Source organism: Talpa europaea, assembly GCF_964194135.1.
Source record: "Talpa europaea genome assembly, chromosome: 11".
Taxonomy (NCBI): Eukaryota; Metazoa; Chordata; class Mammalia; order Eulipotyphla; family Talpidae; genus Talpa; species Talpa europaea.
The window spans coordinates 10,944,692-10,971,452 of record NC_140078.1 but is presented as its reverse complement, the minus strand read 5'-3'; the positions used below and the strand labels follow the sequence as shown (position 1 = coordinate 10,971,452).

The 26,761-nt window shown below is 50.8% G+C and overlaps 1 protein-coding gene across 3 annotated transcripts in view; it reads left to right on the top strand.

Annotated features, from left to right (window-relative positions):
- Positions 1-26,761, top strand: part of TOX2 (TOX high mobility group box family member 2) — a gene marked incomplete at both ends in the record, with an annotated part of 97,180 nt that overhangs the window by 17,326 nt on the left and 53,093 nt on the right. For 2 of the 3 annotated variants that reach the window (XM_084247137.1, XM_084247135.1), the window contains one exon: positions 7,931-8,053. The exons of the other annotated variant lie outside the window; for it this stretch is intronic. In XM_084247137.1, coding sequence (XP_084103263.1) covers positions 7,931-8,053 — 123 coding nt within the window. Of the gene's footprint in view, positions 1-7,930; positions 8,054-26,761 lie in introns of those variants that run through there. 3 annotated transcript variants of the gene reach the window in all.

The following is a 26,761-nucleotide window of genomic DNA, read 5'->3' as shown; positions in this document are numbered from 1 at the left end:
CAGGTGTGAAGAAACAGAGCCACCTCTTGATGAAAAGGCGCTGCAGCACCACAGCGCAGAGGGCACGCGTGCAAGGGCACCCGGGCTCACCACAACCTGCCACGGTCATCCTCGCTCTTTCAGACAACACACACTTAGCAAGCCCCGCTGGGGGCCAGGTGCTGTGGCAGGACTCCAGGGGGAACAAGAGGGAACAAGATGAACGTAGAGCTGTGCCTTTGTGGCTTCTGGTCACGTAATGAAACACATGACGTGAGCATGCCGGTGAAGCTAGAACTGCAGAGTGTGTGAGGACTTCCCTGGCCCTTCAGCTGTGACTGGAGGGAGAGGAGGAGGAGTTAGGTGGAGGGACAGAGGGAGCACTCCAGGCAGAGAATAGCATGTGCAAAGGCCCTGGGGTAGAAGGGACCTGGCACATTTGAGCACCCAGTAAAGAGCCACTTCCTCCTAAGCCTCAGCAGGCTTGGGCAGAGAAAGTCACTGGTTCACAGATGCCCTTAACAGCCTCTGTGATGCAATCTCAGCAGGGAATGGAACTGAGTTTCCCGTGGGCATCCAGGGCAGCTGGGCTTGGTGGACATTGGCAGGAGGGAGAGATTGGCATTCACATGGGCACTCAGGGAATTCTTACACTGGAGGAGGGATTTGAATGTTGGAAAAGACTAGGGGATGGTGGGCAGGGTCAGATATGTAGGACCAAGGTGGGGGGTGTGTCTGGCGTATATCCAAAGCAGGTACTGGTGTGCTGGGTCAAGGGTTTTGGGTTGAGTTCTCTGAGAATGATGTGATAAATCTGCAGGGTGGGTGCACAAACTGGGGGGGGGGACTCTTCTCCCCAGTCAAACATCAACCCCCTAACTCCGAGCCCTGCTTAGGCTATTGTGTCCATGTGCCAGGCCAGGAGGTGTGTCCCAGGTGGGGATCTGAGCATCAGGCCCCCCTGGGGAGCTTCCTGCTTGCTCCCAAGAGCAGCCTTTGATGCCCTGAGCCCTCAGCAGGTTTCCTTAAGGGGCATGGTTTTGGAAGGGCCTGGGGTCACTGGGAAGCAGAGTAAGGATCATAAATGAGCCAGCACAGAGTTGGAAAGTGGGACAAGTCAGACAAATCAGAGTTTGAACCCCTGCTCCTCACTCAATCACTGTGAAACACTGGTGGAACCGCAAGCCTTGGTTTTCTCATGTGAAATGGCCTGGTCCTGCCCTCCCTGGGCCAGGTGGGGAGGGCTCCTGGGGCTGAGTTAACATTGGGGCCTTTGCCTCTGTGCAGCAGGGATGTGTGACCGAGAAGGAGAGACCATGTGACCATACAGTGGGAATGAGGCAAACATGCCTCTTTACTAGGCCCCGGATGTCAGGGAAGTTGTCTTCCTCAGAATAAACAGAAACCATGGCAACAGGGACGTGTCACGTGGGCTGGCAGCCCAACCTGCCAATGCCAAGGAGGTGGGCCTATGGCAGAAGCCCACCAGCGTTGGGAAGACCCCTGGGGGCCCCCTTCAGCCCTCCCTCCCTGCCTGAGGTAGGACTGAGAAGTTCTAGAAAAATTGATCCTGACTTTGGGTTTCTATGCAACCTCATATTTTATTAATAAACTTTATTTTTCAGTCTTGTCCCAGAAAGCATGTCTTGAATGAGTTAAATTGGAGCAAAGCTCCCTGCTTTCCCTGCTGTTATCTTCTGACTGTTGCCCTGGACCGAGATGCCCAGATGCTGCAGGTGGACACTGAAAAGGCAGCAAGTCTACTCAGAGGGGAGGGCATGGGCCAGTGGGCTCTGCCAGCCTTCCCAGACATCCAGCAGAGTGGTGGCAGTAACACCTCACTTACGGAGAGACTCCCCCTTACCCAGGTTCACAGCTGGTAGTGGCAGAGCTGGGGTTTGAACCCACATCTTCATGCTTCAGAACTCATTTCCACACTGTCTTTGGCTGAAGTGGGGGTCAGCTGCCAGTGTGGCAGGGGAGAAGGCATTTGTCTACTTCCTGGGTGGGACTGCTGGCCTGCCTGCTGCACAGCGGGGTCCAGGATGGTAGTGGAGTTGCCGCTGAGGTGGCCTCGGAGGCTAGGAAGCTTTTTCAGCCTCTTGTTTCTACCCACCCTCTTCCTTTGCACCTTCGCAGCAGTGGACATGTGCCCTTGCCTTGGCTAGGAGTTGGTATGGGGTCCCTGCCTTTGCCTGTTGCATCTGCACCCACCCACACTGGGCACAGCCCATGCTGGGGCAAACCCCTTGTTTTGCCCTCAGAACTTCAGGGCCTTACTGGTAAAATGCATGAATCTATTCAGTTCTTGGCATTGCAGTGGGCATGGGTGGTAGAACCCAGAACCTTAGCTCAGTCGGGTCTGTGACGCTAGCTGTGCACATCTGGGAAGTTATGTAGCTTCTCTGCACCTGATTCCTCTGTAAAAGGAGGAATCACCTCCTAACCAGGGCTGTCATGAGAAGCAGTATATATAAACGCAGGACACATTACTTGGGACAGAGGATTGCGACTATTAGTGTCAGCTTCTGAGTTGTTGGGAAATTAGTGTGAATGTAGCAGATCTTTCCTTGTGTTCGTGGGAAGCAGATGCCCAAAAAGGAACATAGGAGACTGAGTCGCTGTGAAGAGCACCGTCCTTGGGCACTCTCCTGGCTTCTCTGAGCTTCCCTTTGGGCTTGTTTTTGGTCGTCTGTTCACTTGCACATTCAAAGCTATGAAAGTATGTACAAGATATTACAAAATCAGAGCCAAAGAGAATATAAAATAGAACAAATTCTATTGGAAACAAGATGTTGGCCCTGGGCTCTACCGTTACTGAAATCTGTTTATAAATTTGAGCTTCCTGGCAGACAAGTGAAAAGGGAAATAGATTTGCTCCATGATTTCTCCATCTTGGGGGAAGAAGCTTGGCAGGTCCTCAGGGGAAGCACAAATTTATTTGGCAGTTGGAGCTAAAAAGGAATTCCTCTCATCAGGGCCATGGAAATTCTATTTCCCCAAATGTAAAAACGGGGCATAAGCTCCTGCTCCCTTGCCTTTCTGGCCGATTTAGGGGATTATGTGTATATGAAATACTTGGTGCATGCCTGGCATGTTGTGGATGCTTGGAGACATAGTTCCCATCTCTTTGTGCCATCAAGGCTAGCTGTTGTCAGAGGCTGAAGTCAGCCCAAGCACCCCAAGCCGTGCCTGGGGTACAGTTCTGCTGTTGGACTTAGCTAGGGGAGGGCTCGTGAGATGTGTGTGTGTGTGGGGGTGGGGGCGGTGTTGGAAAGTGATGGATACTAGGATACACCAAGACCAATGGGCACTGTCCAGGGTGAGGCTAGAACATGGTGTGCTGCGTGAGCCTACAGATGAGTGGAGAGCAAGTGAGTGCCATCAGGAGATCCTGTGATACTCTCGTGCTGTCAGACCTGAGTCCAAATTTTGGGAGGGCAGATGGGGGTGGAGTGAATGGGAGGCCTTAGAGCCTAGGGCGGCCTTGGCGTGCTGCCTGACCTGTGGTGGTCAGTGGTGTTGGTGGCGAGGCACGTGCATTAAGCAGCCACGAGGTCCCAGCGGGCGGGAGGATCCAGCAGAGCCTGGAGGCACACGTTGGCTTCAGTCACTTCCCTGGGGCAAGATTTGTTTCATAGAAGCGTGTAGCTTCCCAGCACTTACAGGTGCTGACGGGGGCATCACAATATTGTGAAATTAAGCAGCAAAGCCGACTTCATTACCAGCTTACCTGGCGAGAAAGCAGCCGCCTTAGTTAGCACCGATGGTTGGATATGACAGAGCTAAAATTGAACTTGGCAATTACTGCTTGTGAGAGGTTCTCGGTGCTGTGAAAGGAAGGTTCCATGGAAATCAACCCTGGTAATCACAGGGTTTAAAATTAGTCAGTTACTATTAAGGTTGCTCTGTCAGCAGATGCTTCAGGGTGATGTAAGGGAAGGGGGTAGAAAGTTGGGGTTTGGCTGTCTTGGTTACCATGGGTTCACCTGCACAGATTGCTGTTTCACATCAGACAGTAGTGTGAAGACCTGGTGTCTGTGTCACGCTACAGGGGGCCTTTTGAGTGATGGGTCACTTTAAAATCCTCTTCTTATTTGCACGCGCTCTCCTCTTTCTCAGCTTTATTGCTTTTTGGGGGGCTTGTAAGCGGTTGTCTCCATCAGCTTGGTATCTCTCCTTGGGATGTTGCCCTTGAAAAGCTCAGATCTTTACTGACTCCTCTGGGACCCAGAGGAAGGAATTATGTGAGCCCTTAATTAAACCTTGACTAGACTTTCCGAACAACCTTAGAATATTGTCCCCATTCAGCAGAGAAAGTGGGACTGGTGTGTGGTTGGCCGCTGGCTCAGAGAGAGGCAGAAAGAAAAGGGTGTATGGTTTCAATGTGGGCTTGGCCTGGGGGTGTGCACAGACCCTCCTGAACCGGGAGGTGGGAGCTCAAGTGAACTTTTTGCTTTGAGCCTCAGTTTCCGCATCTGGAAAAAGGGAACTTGTGCTCGGCAGGTGTGAGCATTCAAAGAGATGATCCAGGCACAGTATAACCTCAGCTTGGGTGGCCGTGGTTATTACAGTGGTATTTACTGCCCACCTGCTTTGTGCCAGGCACGGGCTCAGACTCTTTCCATAGGTGACAGCCGCTTCACACTCTGACCCTGCAAGGGAGGCTTCTGATGAGTAAAGGGAGGCTCAGAGAGGCCAATTAGTCCAGGATCTCTTGGGGAGTAAGAGGAATGCCAAGATTCAGACTAAGGCAGTCTGGCCCCTGACCTGGCCACCGTCTCTGCCTCTTGTGCTGGGGACACTTGAACAGGAAAACAAGGCTGCCTGGACGAGTCTCTGTGGCTGAGAAGAGAAATGCATTACAACAGAAATATCTTTTCCAAAAGTCTGTGGCTCCTCCACAGGAAGCTGAGTCATCTCTCTTTGTTTTGAACCATAACCATCGAACTGCCTCAGAATCCAAAAAATAAAAATAAAAAGTGCTGAGTTCCTTTAAGGTGCGGTAGCTTCTCCCGGCTCTACCCCAGAAGGAGCTGAGCAGAGGGTCCGTAGAGCCGGAACCCCTTCTGCTCCGCACTGGGTCCCTTGGTCCACATATTTAGTGCAAAGCAAAGAGCACTGCTTCTGAAATCCCACATCCTGGGGGTCACCTTGCTGGGCCCCAGCTACCCACGCTGCCACACCTGCCCCGGTCTGTCTGCCAGTGGGAGTGGCACTTGCAGGGCGAGTGAGTCGAAGCCGGGAAACTGCCCTCTGACTGCGGCACGGTCCTGGAGTAGTCATGTCCCCAGAGCTCCTCCTTCCAGCATCTGTGGCAGAATCAAGTCCAGTATCTTCTGTCTCCACACTCACCCCCAGGTCTTCTGTCCTGTACATGGTGGGGTTCAGTTAGTGTTTGAAGGAGAATTCAGAATTTCTTACACTTGGCTTGGTCATGCCACCTCTACCCTAAAGGGGTCAACTGTATGGTGATGGATGGAACTGGAATTATGATGGCAAACATACTCTAGTAGAAACAGATATTGCTGCATAATGTGATAAACCAGTGTCACTTCAGTTTAAAAAAATGCTTCCTTCTATCTCTGTATACCCAACCTCTGTGGCTCCTTCCAATCCCAGCTTGAATGACACCATTTCTGCAGAACCCTCGATCAGCTGATGACCCTGGGCTGTTAGGTGTGAGCACCATCTCCCTTATGTCATCATTCCTCACCTATGTATGAACTTGGATGTCTTTGAGGACAGGCATAGGGAGTGGAAAATGTTTTTGAGTGAATGAATACATAACCAAAGATTTTTACCTTTGCTCATTTTCTATGACAGTCAGTTATACCCTTTACTTATAAGAGTCTCTAGTTTCCAGTTAGCAAGCTTAACATTAAAAAAGCAACATAGGCTTGTTTCCATATCAACACGTGCTTATCTATGTCAGGGCTGCGTAGTATTCCACTATAAAAAGGACCAATGCCCCATCAATGGATTTTATATCATTTCCATTTTCATAATGTTGCAGTGAAGAAATAACTGTCTTTGCCCATATGGATTTGGGCATAGAGTTCATTCCCATCTAAGCTTATATAAATATGCATGGGTATTTATGGAGCATATGCTTGTACCCCTACAGCTCTTTGACTGTATTTCTGAGTGCTCAGGATGTCAGATATTTTCATCCATCTTTCTATCACAGTGCAAAAGCTCGGTGTGCTTGGCTCTTGGCCTTAGCTCTAAGGATTGTATACACTTTCTATTTGTTGAACACCTGCTGTGTGTAGGGTCCGGTAATAGGAGGTGGGACCCAAAGATGAACAGCACAGATGGCCCCAGCCATCAGAGAGCTCAGAACCTGTTGAGAAAGGTGGGGCAATAAATGGAGCAATAAAACTCATCGAAACAAACAAGCAGACACCACGGGAGGAGTGTGCAATGAAGACAGTAATTCAGGTGAGCATTTTCTGGGGAGGGAGAGCTTTGACCAGGACTCAAAGGATGAGCAGTCAATTGTGTGACGGTCCCAGCAAGTGCATTCCAGGCAGAGGGACCAGCATGTGGAAGACGCAGAAGCAAGACTTCTTCTTTTCTGGAAGCTTTTCTAATCCCCTGGTTCCCTCTTCCTGCAGACATGCTGGGCGTCAGCCCCCTTTGCCACGTGGCATTTACTGTTTCCCAGGCCCGTCTCTCCTCTAGGTAGTTTGTGGTTATGAGTGGTGAGTAGGGGGATGCTTCGCCAGAATTCCTCCCCTTCTGTCCTGGGTGCTCTGAGCGCTGCCATGCTTCCTCAGTAACCTCTGGTGTTTCTCGAAAGTGCAAAAACATTCAAGTTGGTTTAATAGCACCCAGCACATGGGGACTCATAGCTTATATTATCACCATTTTACAGATGAAGAAACAGACTCTGGAAAGTTAATGATTCTAGCAGGCAGAGCTAGGATTTGAACCCAGTTCCATCTTATTCCAAAACCCATGTTCCTCATGAGCCCTGATTTATTTGCACTCCTGTGAAAGTCTGTTGAGGAATCCATGTCCCGCAGACCAGCACGGGCCCAGCCCGGGTGAACCTGGTGGGTGACCTTGGCCCTTGGCCTGCTGGCTTCAGAAGAGTGAGAAGGAAGGAGAGGAGGTACTTCCAGTTTTTTCAAAATTACAAATGTAATCCATGCTTGTGGAAAAGGAAAAGAAAATGAAACAAGACACAAGAAAGAAAAATGCAGTCACTGAAAATACCTCCTTGTACCCCTTAGGGTAGTCACTGCCAAGCAGCTTGGCATCTTTTGCAGTGTCTGTACACACACACACACACACACACACACACACAAGTTATTGTTTCTCTAAATGGAACTGTGTCCTTGACTTTTCCTCCTAACCAGTTCAAGTCAGCACCACCAGACCAGCCTCATTCCATCATGTTCCATAGAAAGGAGGCATTTCAGTCTGTTCAACCAGACCCTGGTTCTAGACATTCGACTTGCCTCTCTCAAGTCCTCAAATGACACCCGTGGGCATGCATCACACGTAGGAGGGCAGGTATTTCTGCAGGACGGATGCTCAGAAGTCTAATTGCCGAGTGAAAAGGCAAGCAAGTTGCACACGTTGACAGGAGCTGCCAGGTTGCCTCTGAGAGCCGGTCCAGCCGGACACCTGCTCCCAGGGCAACGAGTATGCATCTGAAGCTCTTAACGCCACAAAGATGCAAGGCTGGGCTGCCTCCCGCTCGGCTCCCTGAGACCTGGTGTGGAGACTGGCGCCAGGAGCTCCGAACACACAGGCCCATATTGGGATAGAAGATGGATTTTGATAAAAGAGGTTAAATAACAGGTTTTTCCATTTCACCTTATAGGAATGGGATGGGGGGCGGGGGTGCTGGGCCTCCAGCCAATAGAGGACCAAGAGTTGTCAGGAGGGCTTATAAAGCTTGCTATTTCTGGCATTTTTTTCTTTTTCTCTGCTGATTATGCAGCAGAATTGCACAGAGGCTGTCGCGGGCGCGTTCTCTCGCTGCCTGGGCTTCTGTGGAATGAGACGCGGGCTCCTACTTGTAAGACGCTGGTGCATTGCAGGCGTGTTTCAGCGGAAGGTAAGCGGTGGGTGTCCACCGCCTCCTGGGGTGGAGATGGTCAGGTCATCGCTGCCATTGCTGGAGACCGATGATGGCTAGGTGGGGGCAGGCAGAGACCTGGTCACGTTGTGGCATGGAGATGCTTTGGAGGGTTCAGGAGGCCTGTGGTTGCAGCTCCCTCTAGAAAGAAGAGAAGGAATTCTGGAAGTAGGACTAGGAAGCACAGAGTCTTGGTGCTCAGAATATCATAGGTGCCCAGGGTGTTCGGAAAGCATTTGTTCATTCATTCATTCATTTATCCATTCATTCATCTGTCCATTCATCTGTCCACCCTGCAGTGGGCTTGGCCAGGTGCGGGGGGCTGGGGGGGGGACCTGCCTGACTCAGACCAGAAACGTTGATAGGAAAAGCCCGTGGCATGGTAGGAGCATGGAAATTACCTGGGATGAGGAGTGGGAAGAGCCTTTCAATAAAGGAGGGTGAGGAGTAGCGGGGGACGTCATCAGGAACAAAGTTTGCACTACTCCTTCCTTTGGAATTTAGGGTTTGGGAATCAATAAAAATTCCTCTCCAAACTGGGTGAAAGCCACCTTTTTTTTTGTCAAATAAGAATATTGAAAAAACAGCCAACTGGGCTCTCCAGTGGCCATCCTTCAGTAGAAAAAAGGACAGCAAAGCACGAGGAGGGACATAGTCAGGGACTTCAGGGCAAACGCAGACATACATAATAGGCAACAGAGACTTGGGTGCAGAAACCTAGTATTAATGGCATTTCCCAGCCATCCCTGGGGAGATTGCCTCTGCACTGGGAGTTGGCTGTGGTGGGGGTGGGGCTGGTTGCAGTGGACAGGGCTGCACCCAACCAGCTGGGAGATGCTCTGATTAACACTGGCTCCCTGTACCTGTGTCACAGAAATGGAAGCCACCCTTGCCTGCTTTCCTGCTTGGGATATCCCAAGTGAATGAAGAAAGACCAAGAAACAGGTACTTGTGCTCCTGTGTGATCTCCACTTTCTCTGAAGTAAGCAGGAGGCCACAGGCCCCGGGTCTGCAGGGAAGGCGCGGAGCCAGTCAGCCAGCCATTCAGGAGTAGCTGTGGAGCGCCTGCTGTGTGCCAGGCTCTGGGTCAGGTACTGGCTTTAAATCTCAGTTTGCCATCTGAGACACAGCCTTCTAAGTCTCAGGCTCCTCGTCCGTGAAATGGGGACACTGATACTTCTCTTTGTTGTGATGATTGTGGGTGTAGATGCACACACACACACACACACACACACTTTGCTTAGTATGTGGTAGCACTTCTGTGTATGTTGCATGAACCTAGAACATGCAGCTCAGACTGGAAAGAGAACTCTGTGTGTGTGTGTGTGTGTGTGTGTGCACGCACACATGCACGAGCACGAGGAGGTGTATATACAAGATGTGGGGAGCTCCCCCCTGGTCTTATGGGTAGAGGCTCTTTTCCCATTCTTTTCTCCGGGAGCTGAAATGCGGGGCCACAGTCTGCTTCACAGCACTGGCTGCTACAATTTTCTCTGTTTCTGGTCACTTCCATGGTCTCTTGGCTGGGAGAGGAGTTGATTACAGGGACTCAGTGGCATCTTGAAGCAATTGTCTCTTTTATTTTTAAACCTCCTGAACAGTTTATTGACTTCCAATCACCAGCATTGTGTGAGTGGGGCCTGGGGAGACCGCTTGCCAGTGTTTGCTAAGTGCCCCAGGCTGGGGGGGAAGGAGGAGGGAGTGGTCTTGGAAGAGAGGGTAAGGCTAGAGGAATGCCACCCCCCTGCCTGGAGAACAGAAGTTGAACCCAGGATTTAGAGTTGACTGACCCCTGCCTCTGTTCTTGCTTGCTGTGTGACCTCAGGCGGATCACCTTACCCCTCTGAGCCAGCTGCCTTGCCTGCAAAATAGCAGATTGCAAGGAGGAGTAAATGGGGCAAGATTCATGAAGCATGTTGTTGGTACAATTGGAGATAAAAATGCTCTTCTTCCTGGGGATGAGGGTCCTGGGGGGCCTTTGATTGGGGCCCAGGGTACTGCTGGCACCCAGCAGGCACCCAGAGAGTATTTATGGAAAGAACAGAGAAGCCCAGGAAGTGGGAAACTGGAGTTACACATATGTAGCCTGCTATGTAATTGCTTTGTGATTTGGGCTCTTGGGGTCTCTGGTTACCTCAGGACGGTAATTCGGGTTGGACCCCCCAGCCTCTGTTCTACTCCATGTTGGAAGTCAGGGCTGTGTGTGGAACCTCCGGAGAGGATGAGGTTCATGTTTGAAATTAATTGCCTTTCCGTGATCAGTGCTGCCCCTAACGGCTCTCTCCCCCCTGCTGCCTGGTGTGTTCACAAACCAGTAATTAATAAAATGGGGAGCAGAGGCAGGGATGTGGCGTTTCCTGAGGAGGCATCTGGGGGTGCCTCTGTGACTCCCTGCTGGGAGCACCTTGGGGACCGAGGAGTCCCCCTCTCTGTGCAACCAGGAGGCCTGGCAAATATTCACGTGTGTCAACAATTGTAAATGAAGCCCTGAAATAGCACAGATGTGGAGCAGCTTCTCCAGTTTCTTCCGGACCCTGGGGACCAAGGGGGGCACCATTTCTCAAGGGGGGCACCAGAGCTCTGTTGGGTGTTGGTCGTTGGAATGAGAATCGGGGTGGGGGTGCCTGGGTTTGCAGGCTTTGTCCTTCTGATTTCTACCTGTGAGACTTTAGGCCACATGACTTACCTTTTCCAGGTCCTACTTGCTGTGCAGAGCCATTGAGCCCATGGTAAGACAGCCCCTTAGGATGGGGGCGGTCCATGGAAAGACAGCTTTGCTTTGCTCCCAGGGCATTCATCTGGATGGAGACAGTGACTCTAAAAGGTGCTTTTTTTGATTCATATGCATCCACCCCTGATTGTCGCACCCCATCATTCCATCTAGGTGAATACCATGATGATTACTCTCTGGTGCAAGTCATCCTGACCCCTCTCTGCATCACTCCTTGCAGCTGGCCCACCCGCAAGTGCTGCTGGCTGCACTTTTGGGGGTACAACTACATCTGCCCATTTCAGTATTATCTGTCACCCTGGTGACCACAGCCTCTGCCCAGGCCTCCCTGCCTCCACCTTTCCTCTTAGAGTTTGTTCTCCTCACTGCAGCCAGCGGGATCTCTGTGAACCCATTTACATGTCCTCGCCCTGCTGAAAACCTTTGGTTGGAGGGTCCCTCTAGCCCCCAGCTCTGTTCCAAGCCCCCAGCTCTGTTCCAGTATCCTTCAGATGCCCACTGGGGTCTGGGGCTCTTTTTTATTTGTCTCATTTTTTTTGCAACCAGCAAGCTAGCTTTTGTCTCCTTCTCAGATGAAATCGCTGCTTTTTGGCTTCCTAAAATCTCTCCTCCACTGTGCCTAGGTGATCAAAATTTTGATTTTGTTTTGATTCCCTTTTATCCAGAATATTCCTTCCCCCCTGCACCCCCCACCACGCCCCGCAACTAGTGTTTATTCTTGCAGATAGAATTGGGGCACCACTGCTTTCCAGAAGCCTTCTCTGATTGCTCCCTTACTTCACCCCCAATAGTCTGGACCAAGGGCCCCTTGCCTGTACCTACCCCATCATAGTCCTTCCGTCACTGCTGTGATGCCCTGGGGGACTGAGCCATGTATGGTGCAGTTTTATCCTCATGCCTCTGGAAGGCTGGAGAGCACCGAATATCTGCTTGGGAGGCATTGATTTAAGCATCAATGCAAAGAACTCCTTGCAAATTAAGGACCTTCAGATCTGCTATATAAACAGTGCAGAGGCAGAAGATGGAGAGAAACAGACTTGAAAAAGTCCCCCTAGAGGTGACACTTAGGCTGGGGGAGCCCTGAAGATGGAACCAGCCATGCAATAAGTAGGGGTGGGTGCACTGCAGGCGGAGGGCAGCATGCCACTGCTCTATAAACAGACTGGATTAGAATCCTCAGCCTAGGCTTGGATTTGGCTTAGACAACCCCCCTAGCCTCTGTGAGCCTGGAGAATCGTAAAGATTGACATGATGACACCTGTAACAAATTTCCTCTTCTTTTCTGCCTGCTGAACATTTAAATATCTCTTCCTTTTGCTCTGAGCCAAGCAAATCCAAAGAGGGACCAGGTTTAGTGGCCCCCGGTACTGTGTACAAAGGAGCCTCGCATAAACCCCAAACAGGAGCAAAAATAGCAGCCGTCGGGGGCAACCTGAGATGCAGAAGCCGCAGGAAGAAGCCACAGGCCCAGCGGATGTCAGCTGCTCTGAGGCCTCACTGAGGTTCCTCGGATGTGTGCAGCTCTGCAGCCCTCAGGCCTGCCCTCGCTGGTTCCTCTGACCACAGCATCAGATAAGGCTGCACAAAAAGTGCTGGCTTCCTCTTTCTGGGAGGGGTAATCTCAGTGCCATCTGCGGGGTCTGCTCCACCCCCCATGCCTTGACCTCGCCTCCCCCTCACCCTCGCTTGCTCTGCCCACCAGGCTGGTCCCTACCCCCTCCTTAGGGCCTTTGCACCGGCTGTTGTCCCCCACATGCCCCATGCCCGCCTGGCCCACTCCCTCAACTCCTGCCAGTCTTTGCCCAACTGTCATTTTCTCCACGAGGCTGACCTTGACCGTGCTGTGTAAACTTGCATACCCTCTGTCCTGCCTTCTGATTCATCTCACCAGCTAGACTTTCTTCCTGTAGTTCTTAGAACCTTTTAATATACCATGTAAATGACTTGTTAACTATATTTGATGTTTGTTTACTGCCTCCACTGCAAGAGGGAGACTTCAGAGAACTTTGGTCACTGCTATCTCTCAAGGGACAGGAATAGTGCCAGGCACCCGGCAGGTGCTCGGTAAATATTCCTGTAGAAAATGGACACGTGAGAGAGGGGATAAGAACCAACCCGGCCATCACAAGAGGGTCAGGCTGGATTCATCTGGACTCTTGTCTCATGTACACATTTCTATGCCCGCCAACGCACACAATTGCCCTCAGACACTTCTTGAGCCTCTCATTGTTGGGACAGGGCTGACCCGGGTAGGTACCTGTTCATCAAATGGTTACAGGCAGGAGAGGAGATGGATAGTAATGCCTGTGTTAAGGAGATGTGAACTGGGCAAAGGATGTTGGAATGTTCTGGGAGGAACATGCTCAGCTAGCAGGAGAGTAGAGATCCAGGCGATGGGGAGGGCTGGTGCTGGGGAACCAGCAGGCACCACATCTCGCAGCACCTGGGGACCAAAGAGGTGGGTCTTCATCCTGAGGACAGTGGGGAGCCTTGGAAAGATTTTGAATAGGTAAGAGACTTATGGAGGATTAAGAGCTGGGTTCTGCTGGCTTGTGATCAAGTGAGGAAACCCAGTCTTTGTTTTTCCATCATTCAAGAATAACTAATTGCCAAACACCCTTGACTGAGCTTCTCACAAGGGTGAACCCATTGGGGAGAGGAGAACCCGTTATATAGATGACAACACTGAGGCTCAGAATGGATTCTCGCGGAATCCATCCTCCAAATAGCAGGTGAGTCATCTTCTAAAATATAAATCAGAGCATGCTACTCCAGCAAAAGCTCTCCAAGACTTCCCACTTGGGATGAAATCCAAGCCACGTTCTCTGACCTCACCCCCTTACCTCTGTGTGTTTTGTGCTCCCCCAACTGAGGACGCTCTGCTTGCTGACCCCACGGACCTTGCATTTGCTACTCTCTGCCTGAAGCCCTCCCACCCCTATTTATTGCATGGCTGGTTCCTTCTTTAGGGCTCCCCCAGTTTAAGTGTCACCTTTAGGGAGATCTTTTCAAGTCTGTTTCTCTCCATCTTCTACAGTTTGCATCACAGCATTTTTCACAATTGTAGCACTTTTGTGTGTTTGCTTGATGTCACCTACCCTCCCCAATGAACCCTGAGGTCTATGGAGGGTGCAGGGAGCTCCAGGCCGCAAGGCTGGCCCCATCCTTTTGAACCTGCCTGAGGAGGCAAAGACCTTGCAGCATTCACCTGAGGAGGAGCAGCTAATTGCTGTTGCACAGGTCTTGACCTACTCCCAGATCCATTCCCTGCAATGCTGAATGCTCTGCCTGGCACTGAGCAGCCTGGTGAATCCACAAGTGCGTGTGGAAAGCCATCAGCTCTGGGTTCGAATCCCAGCTCAGTCACTTTATAGCTTTGATACCTGGGCAGTTTATCTTTCTGAGCCTCACTTTTCTCTGTTCAAGGGCACACAGAGAGACAGCTTCCCAACACCTCAGGTGACTGGTGCTTGATTCAGTTCTAACACCTCTGCAATCAAAAAGGTGTTTTGTAAAAATGCTGCAGACTCCTTTGGCCCCCAAACCCAACCCAACTGACCTGACACTGCTCTTAAGATTTTCACTGTTTGTGTAACAAGCTTTAGCATTTGTTGGAGAAGCAGGAATATGTTTGCCCCAACCCCCACTGAGCTACTACATAATCTTATTTTGCTGAAATCTAAGCAAATTCAGAAGCCCTGTGGATTCTGGTTAAGGGGTGGCCCCATGTGTGTGAACTGCCCCTGAAGGGCCTCCTTGGCTAGCAGGGTCTTCGCCCCCTCCACACCAACAACTGTCCCAGACATGAAAACCTTTTGCTTCCTCTCAGTTTGTCAGTAACCAGGTCTTTGCAGTCACCTGGGGTTTTGTTGGGTTTTGTTAGTTCAGGGGCAGAGGTTAAAACTTGGGTAGGGTGAGCCCAGGTGCTCAAGCATTTCTGTTTTGAATTTAAAAAGGGAAATTTTTTTCTCATGAATCATCAGAAAAAAGCAATCAGAAGGAAGCTTGTGACCAAGCAGAGGAAGCTATGGTTTGCATATGGCGTGAGTCACCCCCTTTCTGACTCCCCTGCTCTTGGCAACTTTCATTCATCTCAGAGACTCTCAGTTCCGTATTTTGGAAAACACACTGGGGACTGCGTGGTTTTTATTCTGACTCCCACCCCACTCCCTTTTCTAGCATTCAATATAAATTTCTACTTTGAATCACCTTTTCACTGCCATACTGTTTTACTTCTTATTGCTTTATTGAATGTTCCTTCCCTGCCCAAGCTCTGCTCAGAGTCCTGTTTCTTGATCTTGACTCCACATCATCACCCCAACTTCTGCCTGGCTTCCTAGACACCTTCCCCAATCCCTTCTCCACCCTGAAACCAGGGGCCCGATTCTAAAATGCATTGCATATTCCAGGGTTCCATCTCAACTCTGCAGTGTAGCCCTGGAATCACAATATGGGTGATAAGTGTACTGGGAGCCAGAATTCATGGGATCCTAGAGAAGAACCACATGGAAAGGCTTCCCAGGGGAGATGGCTTCCAAGCAGGATGAGCAGAATTAGCCAGGTGAGGGGAGAAGGCATAAAAATGGTCCTGTCCCCTCTCTAAACATCAGGAAGGCAAAGTCGACATCCCTCCCCACTGCTATCATCCAGCTGGGTGTACTTGTGACAAATGGCCCCTGTGGGAAGGCAGTGACCCCAGAGGTAGCAGGTAGCAGTCTGGGGTTCTTCCCAACCTGCTTCTGCCAGCTCTCTCCCTGGGGGTGGCTGCCATGCTTCCTGCCAGTGGGCTGGAAACACTGGCATGCAATACCCAGTGTCGTTACAGTAGATGTGTTTCTTGCACATTTCTCTCCTGATCTTGAATCAAGTGTGCATTTTTCCCTATGGATTTGTTTCTCGGTATATTGTCTCTTGTGTGACTTTCCTGTTTGCATCCCGTCTTTATGTCTAGCGGTGTCTTACTTTCTCTTTAATTTGACTGAACCATTTCTACATCGTATATATTAGCTGCCTCCTAGTTGGTGCTGATATTTTCTTAGTCTGATGTCCTTTTCATTTTGCTTCTATTACGCTTCCCTCTACAGAAGATATTAATGCGTATATATTTGAATCTGTCAATCTCCCTCCCTCCGTGATTGCTTCAAGGACTGAGGAAGTTATCCCACTGCTGCAAATCTGATAAACATTCTGTTCTGTTTTCTGATATTTCCCTCTACCACGACTTTTTATACTTAACTCTTTAATCTGTACATTTTGGTGGGTGGCTTATGCTGGGTCTCTAGCTCAGTGTTCCTAAGTAGGAACTGGGTAACCCCGTAATCCCCATTTTATAACATAATTGATCATGGTATCTTTGTTTCCAGAAGGAGAGACAAAATAGAAAGTTGTTCTGAGTGTGAGCTTTGCAGGGTTAAGATTCTGGCTTTGCTGCTTTCTAACTGTGTGACCCTTGGGCATGTTGCTTAAGTGGAGCTTTTCTGTAAAATGGGCTCATAAAGTCTCGTTGCAAAGACGCAGTGAAATACTGTACACTAGGCATGTCACGCATGGTAAGTGCTCTCCTTGACTGGAATGCTTCCTTCCTGCAGTGCTGGGTCTACTTCTTTCTCTTCTGTTTCACTGCCTTGTTGCCTTTGACACCACCATCACTCCACTATAATGACTAGTTGCTGCTTCGCAGGATGTTTTACTCTCTGGTCAAACTGGGCACCCTTGGTTCCTCTTCATTCAGGATTGTTGCTTCAGACACTCAACCTGTTGCTTGAATGATAGCTGATTCCTCTACACAATAGCCCACCCCAGTGACTGGTAGGTACCTCTGTACATACGCACCCAGCTTTCTCACCCTCCCCTGCCCAGCCTTTGGTCACTCTGGTCTCTCTAGCTGACAGGTGTGCACCGGCTGCTGTCACCTGGCCTACCTCCACGAGTGCCTGTCACCCCCACTGTCATTGGTGTTGGTGCCTCTGCTCTCTGTGGATCCTGAGCTTGCTGGGATTGGTTCTATGACCCCAGTACCTGCAGATCCTGGCACTGGCTGAGCACATTAGGTGCTCAGTTCAGAGCATAGGGAAAACAGGGCTGCTCCCCATGTTCTTGGGCTTGGACAGGAATTGGGCTGACTCTGATCCCTTCTGGAGGCACAGGCTCAGGAGACTCAGTAATGCAGTGGAGCTAGCCTCAGCCTGCCGTTGCCAATAACTAAGGACCATCTACCAGCCCTGGCCTCAGTTACCCCAATGGGATAATGAGAGTCTCTGAAGTCCTATCAACCCTGAGGCCCCATGATTTATCTAAAACCTAGTGGCCCCATAGTGAAGATGAATTAGAACTCATTGGTATGCACCATGCCTGGGAGGGCAATTTGCTGCCTTCTGGGCAGTGAAGTCCTGGCAAGGAACGAGCCCCTCCCCTCGCCCATTCCTTCCTGACTCCTGTGCTGCAGGGTCCCCAGGGAGAACTCAGACCTGGGATTTAGGGGCTCCATAGTCAAGGATAGGCTGCTGGGTGGATGGCACTTCGGGGTGCCTGCACGCTGCCAGGGGGCACACAGAATCCCCCAGGTCCATTCCATCCTGCAGCAGAGGAGTCTGAGAACCAGGTGAGCTCCCTGCCTGGCCACGCAGAGCCTGGGCTGTGAACGTAGGTCTGTGGGCCTCCGCAGCCCCAGCTCCAGGCTTCTCTCAACTCCCGAGTCCCAGGGCTGATTTCAGTACAGCACTTAAAGCATAGCAGCGGGGTTTACAAATATCATTTCCTGTGTTACCTGGTACTGACAGAAGGAAGTGAACATGGTACTTCGTTTGTGTTAGGGTTGGGGTTAGATGCCTAAGTGCCAAGTTCAGGTGACCTAGAAAATCTTTCTAGGTCAAATTACAATTTCAAAAGATTTTTTTCTCTTCTCCTTTTTTCTTAACCGCCCCACGATTGAACGCTGTCGTTGACATATTTCCCTTCCAACAATGCAAGCCTTTTGTGGCATGATTGAGGGCTTGTTTTGTAGTGCCGGGGAGAAAATATCTTCCGAATTCATCTGCTGCTCATTGTCTCAGTCACACCCGCTCCCCCCACGCCACAGACCCACCCGACGTACACTCGCACACTCGTGTGGCTTTTCGTTAGTTGTCTTTGGCAAGAATCAATTTTGGGATTTATTCCCAGCCGCCCGGATGATAGATAATTGTCAAGCGCAAATACTGGCAGTGCCGGGCACTGGAGGCTCTGGGCCGAGGCTCAGCCTCGGGGAGGAGGGTCTGTGTGCCAGCTGTGACCTGCAGGAGCCGCGTGCCTGCTGGCCGGAACCCGGGCTCTGGATCGAACTTCCCGGCTTTGAGCTCTGGCCCAGCACCTACCTACTGGCTGCATGGCCTTGGGCCAGCTGCTTCACCTCGCTCCACCTCAGTTTCCTCATCTGTGAAATGGGGGCCTTGCTAGAAGTAACTTACCTCCTAAAATTGTTGTGAGGATGACATGAGTTAAAATGTGTACGTGGATGGGAAGGGGGCCTGACTTCACGTAAGCGCGAGCTCAGTGCCCCCCAAAATTAATTAAAGCGAACGAAGGAGTCATTGAAAGTCACCTAGACCCCTTCTGGATTGAGATGCTCGTTCTATCAGCCTCGAGTGTTGGCTGCTGCCACCTCCCAGCTGGGTCTGTCTCTGGGTATTGCCTGTGTTGGGAGGAGGGGGCCTTGGCCACGGGCATCCATCCCCTTCCCCTGGGGCAGCCTGGACCCTGGCTGGCCACTTTGGAGGACTGCGGCCCCCACTCGGATGGGGGCCATCTTTGCCCCTCCCCCTTTCTGAACTTGCCTGGGGACGGGCAGAGCCTCTGGTGTGACTGCATCACAGTTCGGTTAGCCCCCTGCCCAGCACAGCCCTGCCTCCCTCGCTCCCCTCTGGGGCTTCAGACATCCCACTTGTCTCTCAAGACTGTCCCAGGGGCCCTGTCCTGAAGCCATGGACACCGCTAGGTGCTGAGTGCATCTTGATGTCCACTTTAATATACATTTATTTCGCTTGTTTTTCCAAAAGATCTTTGAGGAGTGACTTTGGGGCCTGCTGATCTCCGGGTGTGCCCCACTTTGTGTGGCATAGAGATGCCATGGTGCGTTCCCTTTTGGGAGGATCAGAGGGTCCTGGCTGAACCCTTGAAGTCCAGTTGGTGGCCTCAGGGCCTCTCTTGGGGTGGGAAGAGGAAGGTCTAGCCCCTGGACAAACCATGAACTTAAAATGGACTAAGCTGCCAGGGGCCCAGAGTTTCCCATCCACTCAGCCCCTCCGTGGATCAAAGAGGCTGAGGCGCAGAGAGACGAAGGCCTCAGTCAGGACCACACCACAGTGCAAGGTCCTCTCCGCTCCGCCCCTGGGGGAGGCGACGCTGTGGAGAGGAACTGGCAGGTTGCGGTAGGAGGCCTGTAGCTGGCGGTGGTTTACAGCATTTGTGGTCAAATAAATGCTTCTGCTGATGCCCCCGCAGAGGGGGCTGGGCTGGGAGAGGGAACCAGGGCTGTCTTCCTGGAGGGGGCAGCGGGGGAGAGGAGAGAGAAGTGAGGCTCGGGAGGAGACCCAGAGCTGCAGAGGCCTGGGGGGATGGGGGTTGTGGGCACACCCCTCCATGTAGGAAAGTCCAGGGATGCAGCAGAGGGATGTGAGTGCGGCCTCAGGCCAGCCTGCGGCCAGGGGGGCAGGAGGCACATTCTCAAGCTTTCTGATGCTACGGCCAAGGACTTAGACTTTTCCCCGGGTGAGGGAGGGGATGGGGCTTGAGGGGGAGTGACCTGGGGAGAACCAGACAGACACTGGCCCTTCACTGCCTGATGAGATACGTGCTCAGTTAGTAATTGTGGAATAAATGAGTGAACAAGTGGGAGTGGATGATTGTGCTGGACCAAGCTGCTCCAGCTGTGGAGGGTGGCCGGGGGCAGGGACAAAGTCCAGAGGCTTTGAAGAAACCAGCTCCTGGCAAAGGAAGGTCCCTATCGTCCCTCCCCACTGCACAGAGGCCCATCAATGCCAGCTTAGACCGGGTTCTGGGCACAGGTGCTGGTGGGACCAGCTGAGAACACACACTTGCTGTCGCCTGCACCTGAAGCCTGGTGGTCGAGCATCAAAGTCATGTGGCACATCTGATGGCGCCCTGGCCCAGCACTTGGTCACCCCCTCCGACCACACCCTGACCCACTTCTCCCAGCTCCTTCCAGCCACAGGCAGCATCTGCAGCCCCCTTGGAACCATTCTCTCTCACAGCGGCCAAATGAAAATGTTTGTTGAAAACAACATGTGCATAATTAAAGCTTAATGAGCGCTTGTCTGTTTGGAATGTGCAATTAGATTTATAATCGGGGACGGGAGCGAGCTCCAAATGACTTTAAATGGAGCTGAGAGAGAGGATAATTTTTGCCATAAATCTGTGGTAATGCAGACGATGTGTAAGTTACCACACGTGGTGGGGACTCAGACCTGCTGTGTGGCCATGGGTCAGCTGCACAAGAGGCCAAGCCTCTTGGCCACTGCAGCTGACTGATGCCCGGTGGCCTCACATGTCCTGTGGACTGGAGCTCCTGTCTGTACTCCCTGAACTCTGGTGAGAACCAACTCTGCAGAGGTGAAGGGTTGTGTTTTCAGCTGCCCTGATTGCCAACAGGTTTTGTGGCTTGGTTGAGCCAGCAATCCTGCATCCTCACATGCCATCCCTGGATGGCATCCCAGAACAGCAGCCAACCTCAAACAGTCTTGTGGACTGTGCAGTTCCCTCTGCACCAGCCTCTTGCCTCAGACAAGTCACTCTCCCTCTGTGGGCCTCAGTTTCCTCAGGTCCACTATGGAGAATTGGATTCAGCTTTTGCGGAAGTGGTCTTTTCTATCTCTGGAGTTCTGGAGAAACGGGTGACTGGGACAGCATCTTGACCAGCCTTGTCCAGTAGAAATACAATGCAAACCACTGATGTCACTGGAAACTTGCTAGTGGCCATATTTAAAAAGAGTAAAAAGAAACAGGTGAAATTAAATTTAATAATGCATCTCAGTTAACCCCATATATCCAAAATATTATCATATCGGCATGTGATCAATGTAAATATGTTGAGGCATTTTACATTCTTTTTTGGTTGTTCTAAGGCTTTGAGACCTGTGTGTATGTCACTTTTAAACACGTTCTCAGTTTGGACAAGACGTGTTCTAAGAGCTCAATGGCCATGTGTGGCTGGTGGCCACTGTCCTGGACAGCACAGGTCTAGGAGGGACGTGGTCTGAGCCAGGTAGGAGGACTCTGCTTCCTTGTCTGTAAAATGGGGACAGGATTCCTGGCTCCCAAGGGGTGTCAGGTGCCTGGCAGCACTTGACCGTGGGGGCTGTAGTGACACTGCCTTCTTACTCTACCTCTTGATGTTACTGACTGAAACAAGTGGCCCCGGCCACGCCATTCCTTGTCAGCAGTGGGCAGGAAGGTCCTGCAGCGGCCACAGCCCTGGGCTTACACCCAGCTCCTCTGGGTGGTTGTGCCCCAGGCATCGTCCACCTGCCTGGCTGATCAGGCCCCAGGCCCTGGTCATGCGATCAGCTGTTCTGATTCACACAGCTTGAAAATGGCAGAGGTGGCAGTGGGCTTGGGGGACTTCAGACCCAGCTCAGACCTGTTCTGGCTGTGTGGCTTTGGGTAGATCCCCTAATGTCTCTGGGCCTCAGCCTCAGCACCGGGTTTCTCAGTGGGCAGGGTAAGAATGTGCATTATACCCCAAAGCAAGAGCACCAACAGGGAGCACCATACTTTTGGGAGAGAAATTAACCTTTCACATTTCAGGAACAAAGCAAGAAAGTCATCATCTTGGTACCCAGCCCTCAGTTGGACTCGGATGAAGATTTTCATGTTACAAATTTTATTCCAGATCATATAGAGTGAACAGAAGCATCAGGAGGATGACATCAGGCTCATGACCTCAGATATCTGCATAAAGCTGGCTCAGTTCCTTCATCTGCAGGAGGGAGGGAGGTAGAGCCTGGCAGGACTGCCACGAGAGTCGCAGAATGAGTAAGAGCTAGTAATTACCAGGTAGTGGCCTAAGCATTTTCTCTGTTAACTTATTTGCATACAAGTGACAGTCACACCCATTTTCCAGATGAGGAAGCTGAGACAGCAACTGCATGAAAAAGTCGTCTAATTTGAAAAGCAAGCTCGACCTTTGAACCTAGACTGCCTGGCTTCATCTTTGTGACCACTGGGCTGTCATCCTGCTTTGAGGGGAGGAGACCTGGGGTGGAGTGGTCAGGGGCTGGTCAGGTCGCCTTCATCCCTGTCTCTGTCCATCTGTGTGGCCTGTTTCCCTCCCCCTCCGCCAGCATCCCCGTCCTGATGCCTATCTCTCGGCTAGACTTCCACATAAAACCGCACTCTCGGCGGGCGCAGGCTGCAGCTGCCTGCGTCTTTTGAGCTATGTTTTATCTGTGTGGAGCGTTTCTCACACCCAGCGCGGGGGCGGCGGGAGCAGTGTAGTGCCTTTGATTGCTCCTCTTCAGATCTCTGCCAGGCGCCTCCTGCGGAGTCTGCAACTGACTGGGCTGGGGGCTGTGCATCCTTGGTCTTTGATCTGTGTCTCTGTGCAGAGGGGAGGGGCAGCGGCTTTTACAGAACAGCTGTTGCTTTGGAACATGCAGTCACAGCCAGTTGAGTGCTGCCTGGGTGGCTTTGGGCAAATTCCCACCACCCTGAGCTTCACCTTGCTTTTCTCTGGAGCTTCTGGGGGGGGGGGTGTGTTCCAGAGACCACCGGCACAACTCCCGGAGGAGGTCTGGTATGCTGCAGGTGCTCACTGGCAGCGCTTGCAGCAGCCGTGGATGCCCTGTTCCCTGCTATTGCCCTGGCCAGCTCCTGCATGTCCAATGTCATTGAACTTTCATGCTACCTGTTTCAGGATGACTCTCTTGAAAGACCCTTCTCCTTGCTTCTGCTCGCCTAGGATACCTCACCCACCATGGTTACCTTTGTCGAAGAGGTCAAACAAGAGGCTGAATTCATTACTGTTCTTCGCAGAGCTGGCCTCTTCAAATCAAGCAAGAACTGATCTTTGTAGGGTCCTGAAAAGCATGGAGTCCTGGGGTCAGGGGACTTTCAGAAGCAGAAGGTTCTGGGACTGGCCGACTCCCAGCCAGAGACATGTGCCTATTGGAGTAGGGCTGTTACTGGCTGCTTGACTTTCTGAGCTGGGGATTGCAAGGCTGTCATAGAATGGGGTGGGCTTCAGGCAAATTTCGTGGTTATCTGTTCCATCTTGGGGCTAAAACTAAAGAATGACTTGTCTTCCTTTCTTGGATTTGGAGAACAGGATTGTTTTAGTCTCCCAAACTTTTCCAGAGGACCGGGGGCTCCTTGAGGCCAGGGGCTAGGCACAATCACTGCAGCGTGCGTGGTGTCAGTACAGTGCCTGGCACACAGGAGGTACTCACTGCTTACTGGTCAGTGACCCACGACTGCTGCGCCCTTAGCAGCCTCCAAGTCCTTGTGCTTTTACCGATTTTCAGTGCCTTGGGACGAACTTCATTTATTGTAATTCCCCACTAGTTGGGAGTGTGTTACTCAGTGCATTGTAGGTATCTGGTCTATGATCCCACACAGGCGTTGACTGGTTTCATTTTTCTTAGCACATTTAAATTAGATCTTAGATCTAGGACTGGGAGTGGAAATAACGAGGGGAAGACCTGGGAGGCACCAGGTCAAGGGGAAAGGACTGACCTTGAGCACGAGGGGGTCCTCTCGGACTAAAGGAAAGGAGTTGGGATGAAAATAATATGGGGAAGGGGAAGGAGCAGGAAGTTGGGGAATGTCTGGTGGTTCATAGTCTTCTGTAGACCGAAGGGGATTGTGGTTGATGAGATAGAGTTCAGCAAATAATAAAAACATTTGTCAAGCACCTGTCAAAAGCAGTTACCATTATTAAGCATTATACTACAGATGTTAACTTATGTCTGACAATGCTCAAAAACCTTACAAGATGGGAATGTTTAATAACTGCCAGCATTACCGTTTTGTAGGTGAGGAGACTAAGGCACAGAGAAGTCAACTCCAAAGTCACCCACAGCTAGAAAATGGTGGAACCAATACTCCAATTCAGGAGTCAGTGCTGTTGCCTGGGGAGTCCACTTCATACACATAGAAGTTACATTTAGTCCAAAGCTGCCCTAGGAGGGAAGCTGTAAGTTTGGACCCAAGGATATAGGTGTATTAAATCAAGCAAGAGAGTCAAGGTTGGAGTGCATGGCCAGGAAAAAACGACCCAGGACAAGTTGGATTTCAAGTTCTTCATCCAGGGATAGAGAACGGGAAGAGGAGGGTGCTCCAGGCTGAGGATGGGACAGTGTGTGAAGACAAGGGCTTCGGGGGTTGCCGTAACATTGAGGGACACCATGGGAGCTGAGCCTCGGTTATCCTGAGGGTCCTGAGGCTAGGCTTGGTGATGAGGAGCCACTGCAGGGTTTGAACTGAGCAGTGAAGCGACTGCCCAGAGATGGTAATGTTAGCCAGCATGGAAGATGGGTGAGATGGGGCAGAAGCTTCTGCAGGTGACTGGATCCAGGGGATGTAGGAGGAAGAGGCTCAGAGTCACCTGGGGTTACTGATTTTGGAAGGTGCAGTAGATGACAACGTCTCTCATGTTGGAAAAGCACTAGAGAAAGACAGGTCTGTGCATGTGTCATGAGTTCTGTGTTGGGTGGGCTAAAATTGAGGTGTTTGTGGAACAAATGGGGGAGATATCCAGGGGGTCATTACCCATTAGGATCTGGAGGTGACTTGGCCGAAGATGACCATTTGGGAGTCATGACATGGTGCAGTTCTGCAGTTATCCAGGGAAAAAGCGAATTGAGGAAGGAGGAAATATCACATCCACTTGTCACCCACCTACCCATCCCACCCACCCCTTTGGCCATTCCAGGCATCTCTCCATGCATTTCACACACACCCTCCAACTGTGTCTGACTCGCCTGCCAACCCAGTCATCTTCCCGCCGCCTATCTTTCTGAGGACACCTGTCCCCTCTCATCTTTCCATTCACCCATCCTTCTTGCCTCAACCATGCAATCCACACATTCCAGCCACACACCTGTCCATCCATCCAGTCATCCCATTATCCCCACCCACCTTCTGAACATCTGTCCAACCATTCAGCTCTCTGTTTATCCGCCTGTTAACTCATCTATCTCATTCACTCCCCAAATCACATATCTCCCTTCCTACCAATCTTTCCATCCATCCAACCATCCATCCATCCAACCATCCATCCATCCATCCATCCATCCATCCATCCATCCATCCATCCATCCAACCATCCATCCATCCAACCATCCATCCATCCATCCATCCATCCATCCATCCATCCATCCATCCATCCAACCATCCATCCATCCATCCATCCATCCATCCATCCATCCATCCATCCATCCATCCATCCAACCGTCCATCCATCCATCCAACCATCCATCCATCCATCCATCCATCCATCCATCCATCCATCCATCCAACCATCCATCCGCCTACCCACAATCCACCATCTCATCTCACCTAGCCCTACTATTTTCTATTTTATTCATTATGGCAACCAGTCACGTGTAACTTTTGGCATTTGAACTGTGGATAGTCTAAATTGAGATGAACCGTAAGGTAGCTATAAGATCAAATACACAATGGATTTTAAAGACAGTACCAAGAAAAGTAAGCCATTTCATTCATAATTTTCCTATTGATTACATGTTGAAATGATAATTATGAGTATATTGGGTTAAGTGAAATGTCATTAAATTAATTTCACTTGTTTATATTTACTTTTTAAACTAGAAAATTAAATATCACATATGAGGTGTACATGCGTGGCCTGAATTGTATCTCTTTTGAGCTGCATTGATCTGTACCATCATCCCTCCACCCACCCATCCACCCACCCACCCATCCATCCCTCCACCCATCCATCCACCCACCCATCCATCCCTCCACCCAGCCACCCATCTACCCACCCATCCTCCATTCCCTCCCTCTCTCCTCCTATTCTACTCCTCTTCCTTCACCCACACATCCACCCACTTATCACATTTGTTCACCCAAAGATATGTATTTAATTTGTTCACCCCACATAATATACTGATTATGATTTAATTATTTCTTAGCCTTTGGCTAAGATCAAGTGTATTATGACTCAGTGACTCCATGGGTCATAAGAATGAGGAAACTGAGGCTTCAAGCAGTTGAGCTTGCCTGAGTTGGCTGCATCGGGGTTTCTCACCTTTTACCTTGGCTGTCTACTTGCTGAGATTAAAAAAAAAAAAGATATAGCCAAGAGTGGGGGTGTGGGAACCCACCCCTCTGCCAAGGAGACGCCGTGGGGCTTGGGGAGAGACGGCTTTAGAAGCCTCTCAGCACAGAGTCCCTGGTGGCCGCCATGAAAGGGTTATCCCCACACATTCGAGATTTGCAAAAATGTGGGTTCTTTCAGATTCCAAAACTCATTTCCATGACAAAACTCTTGGGAAGAGAAGATGAAGGCCTGGCTTTTGCAGAACAATCTTCCAGCTGTAATGAGGACTGAAGATGGCTATGGGAAAAGGAATTATAATTAGAATATGAAATGGGGAAAATTAATCTATTCCAGTCAGTGGTAAGAGGATGTTTTCCTGGCGTTTCGTGGAAATTCTTAGGCTGTTGTCATCCCCTACATTTTCTTTCTCACATTTTGAAACATGTAGAAGGTTGTATGGTATGAAGAACAATTTTTGAAGGACTTATAAATCATGAAATAGGCACAGAATTTAAGTTCTGTGTCTTGTTCTGTGTGCGCCACACACATACCCTACGTGCGGGTGCACATGCAGGTGACTCACACCTCTAGGCCTGCCCTCTGTCCTTGCGCCACTGAGGGTCCTTGTGCAGCAGCTGCACAGAGAGTCTGTGTTCTGTGCACACTCGTGCTAGTGCCG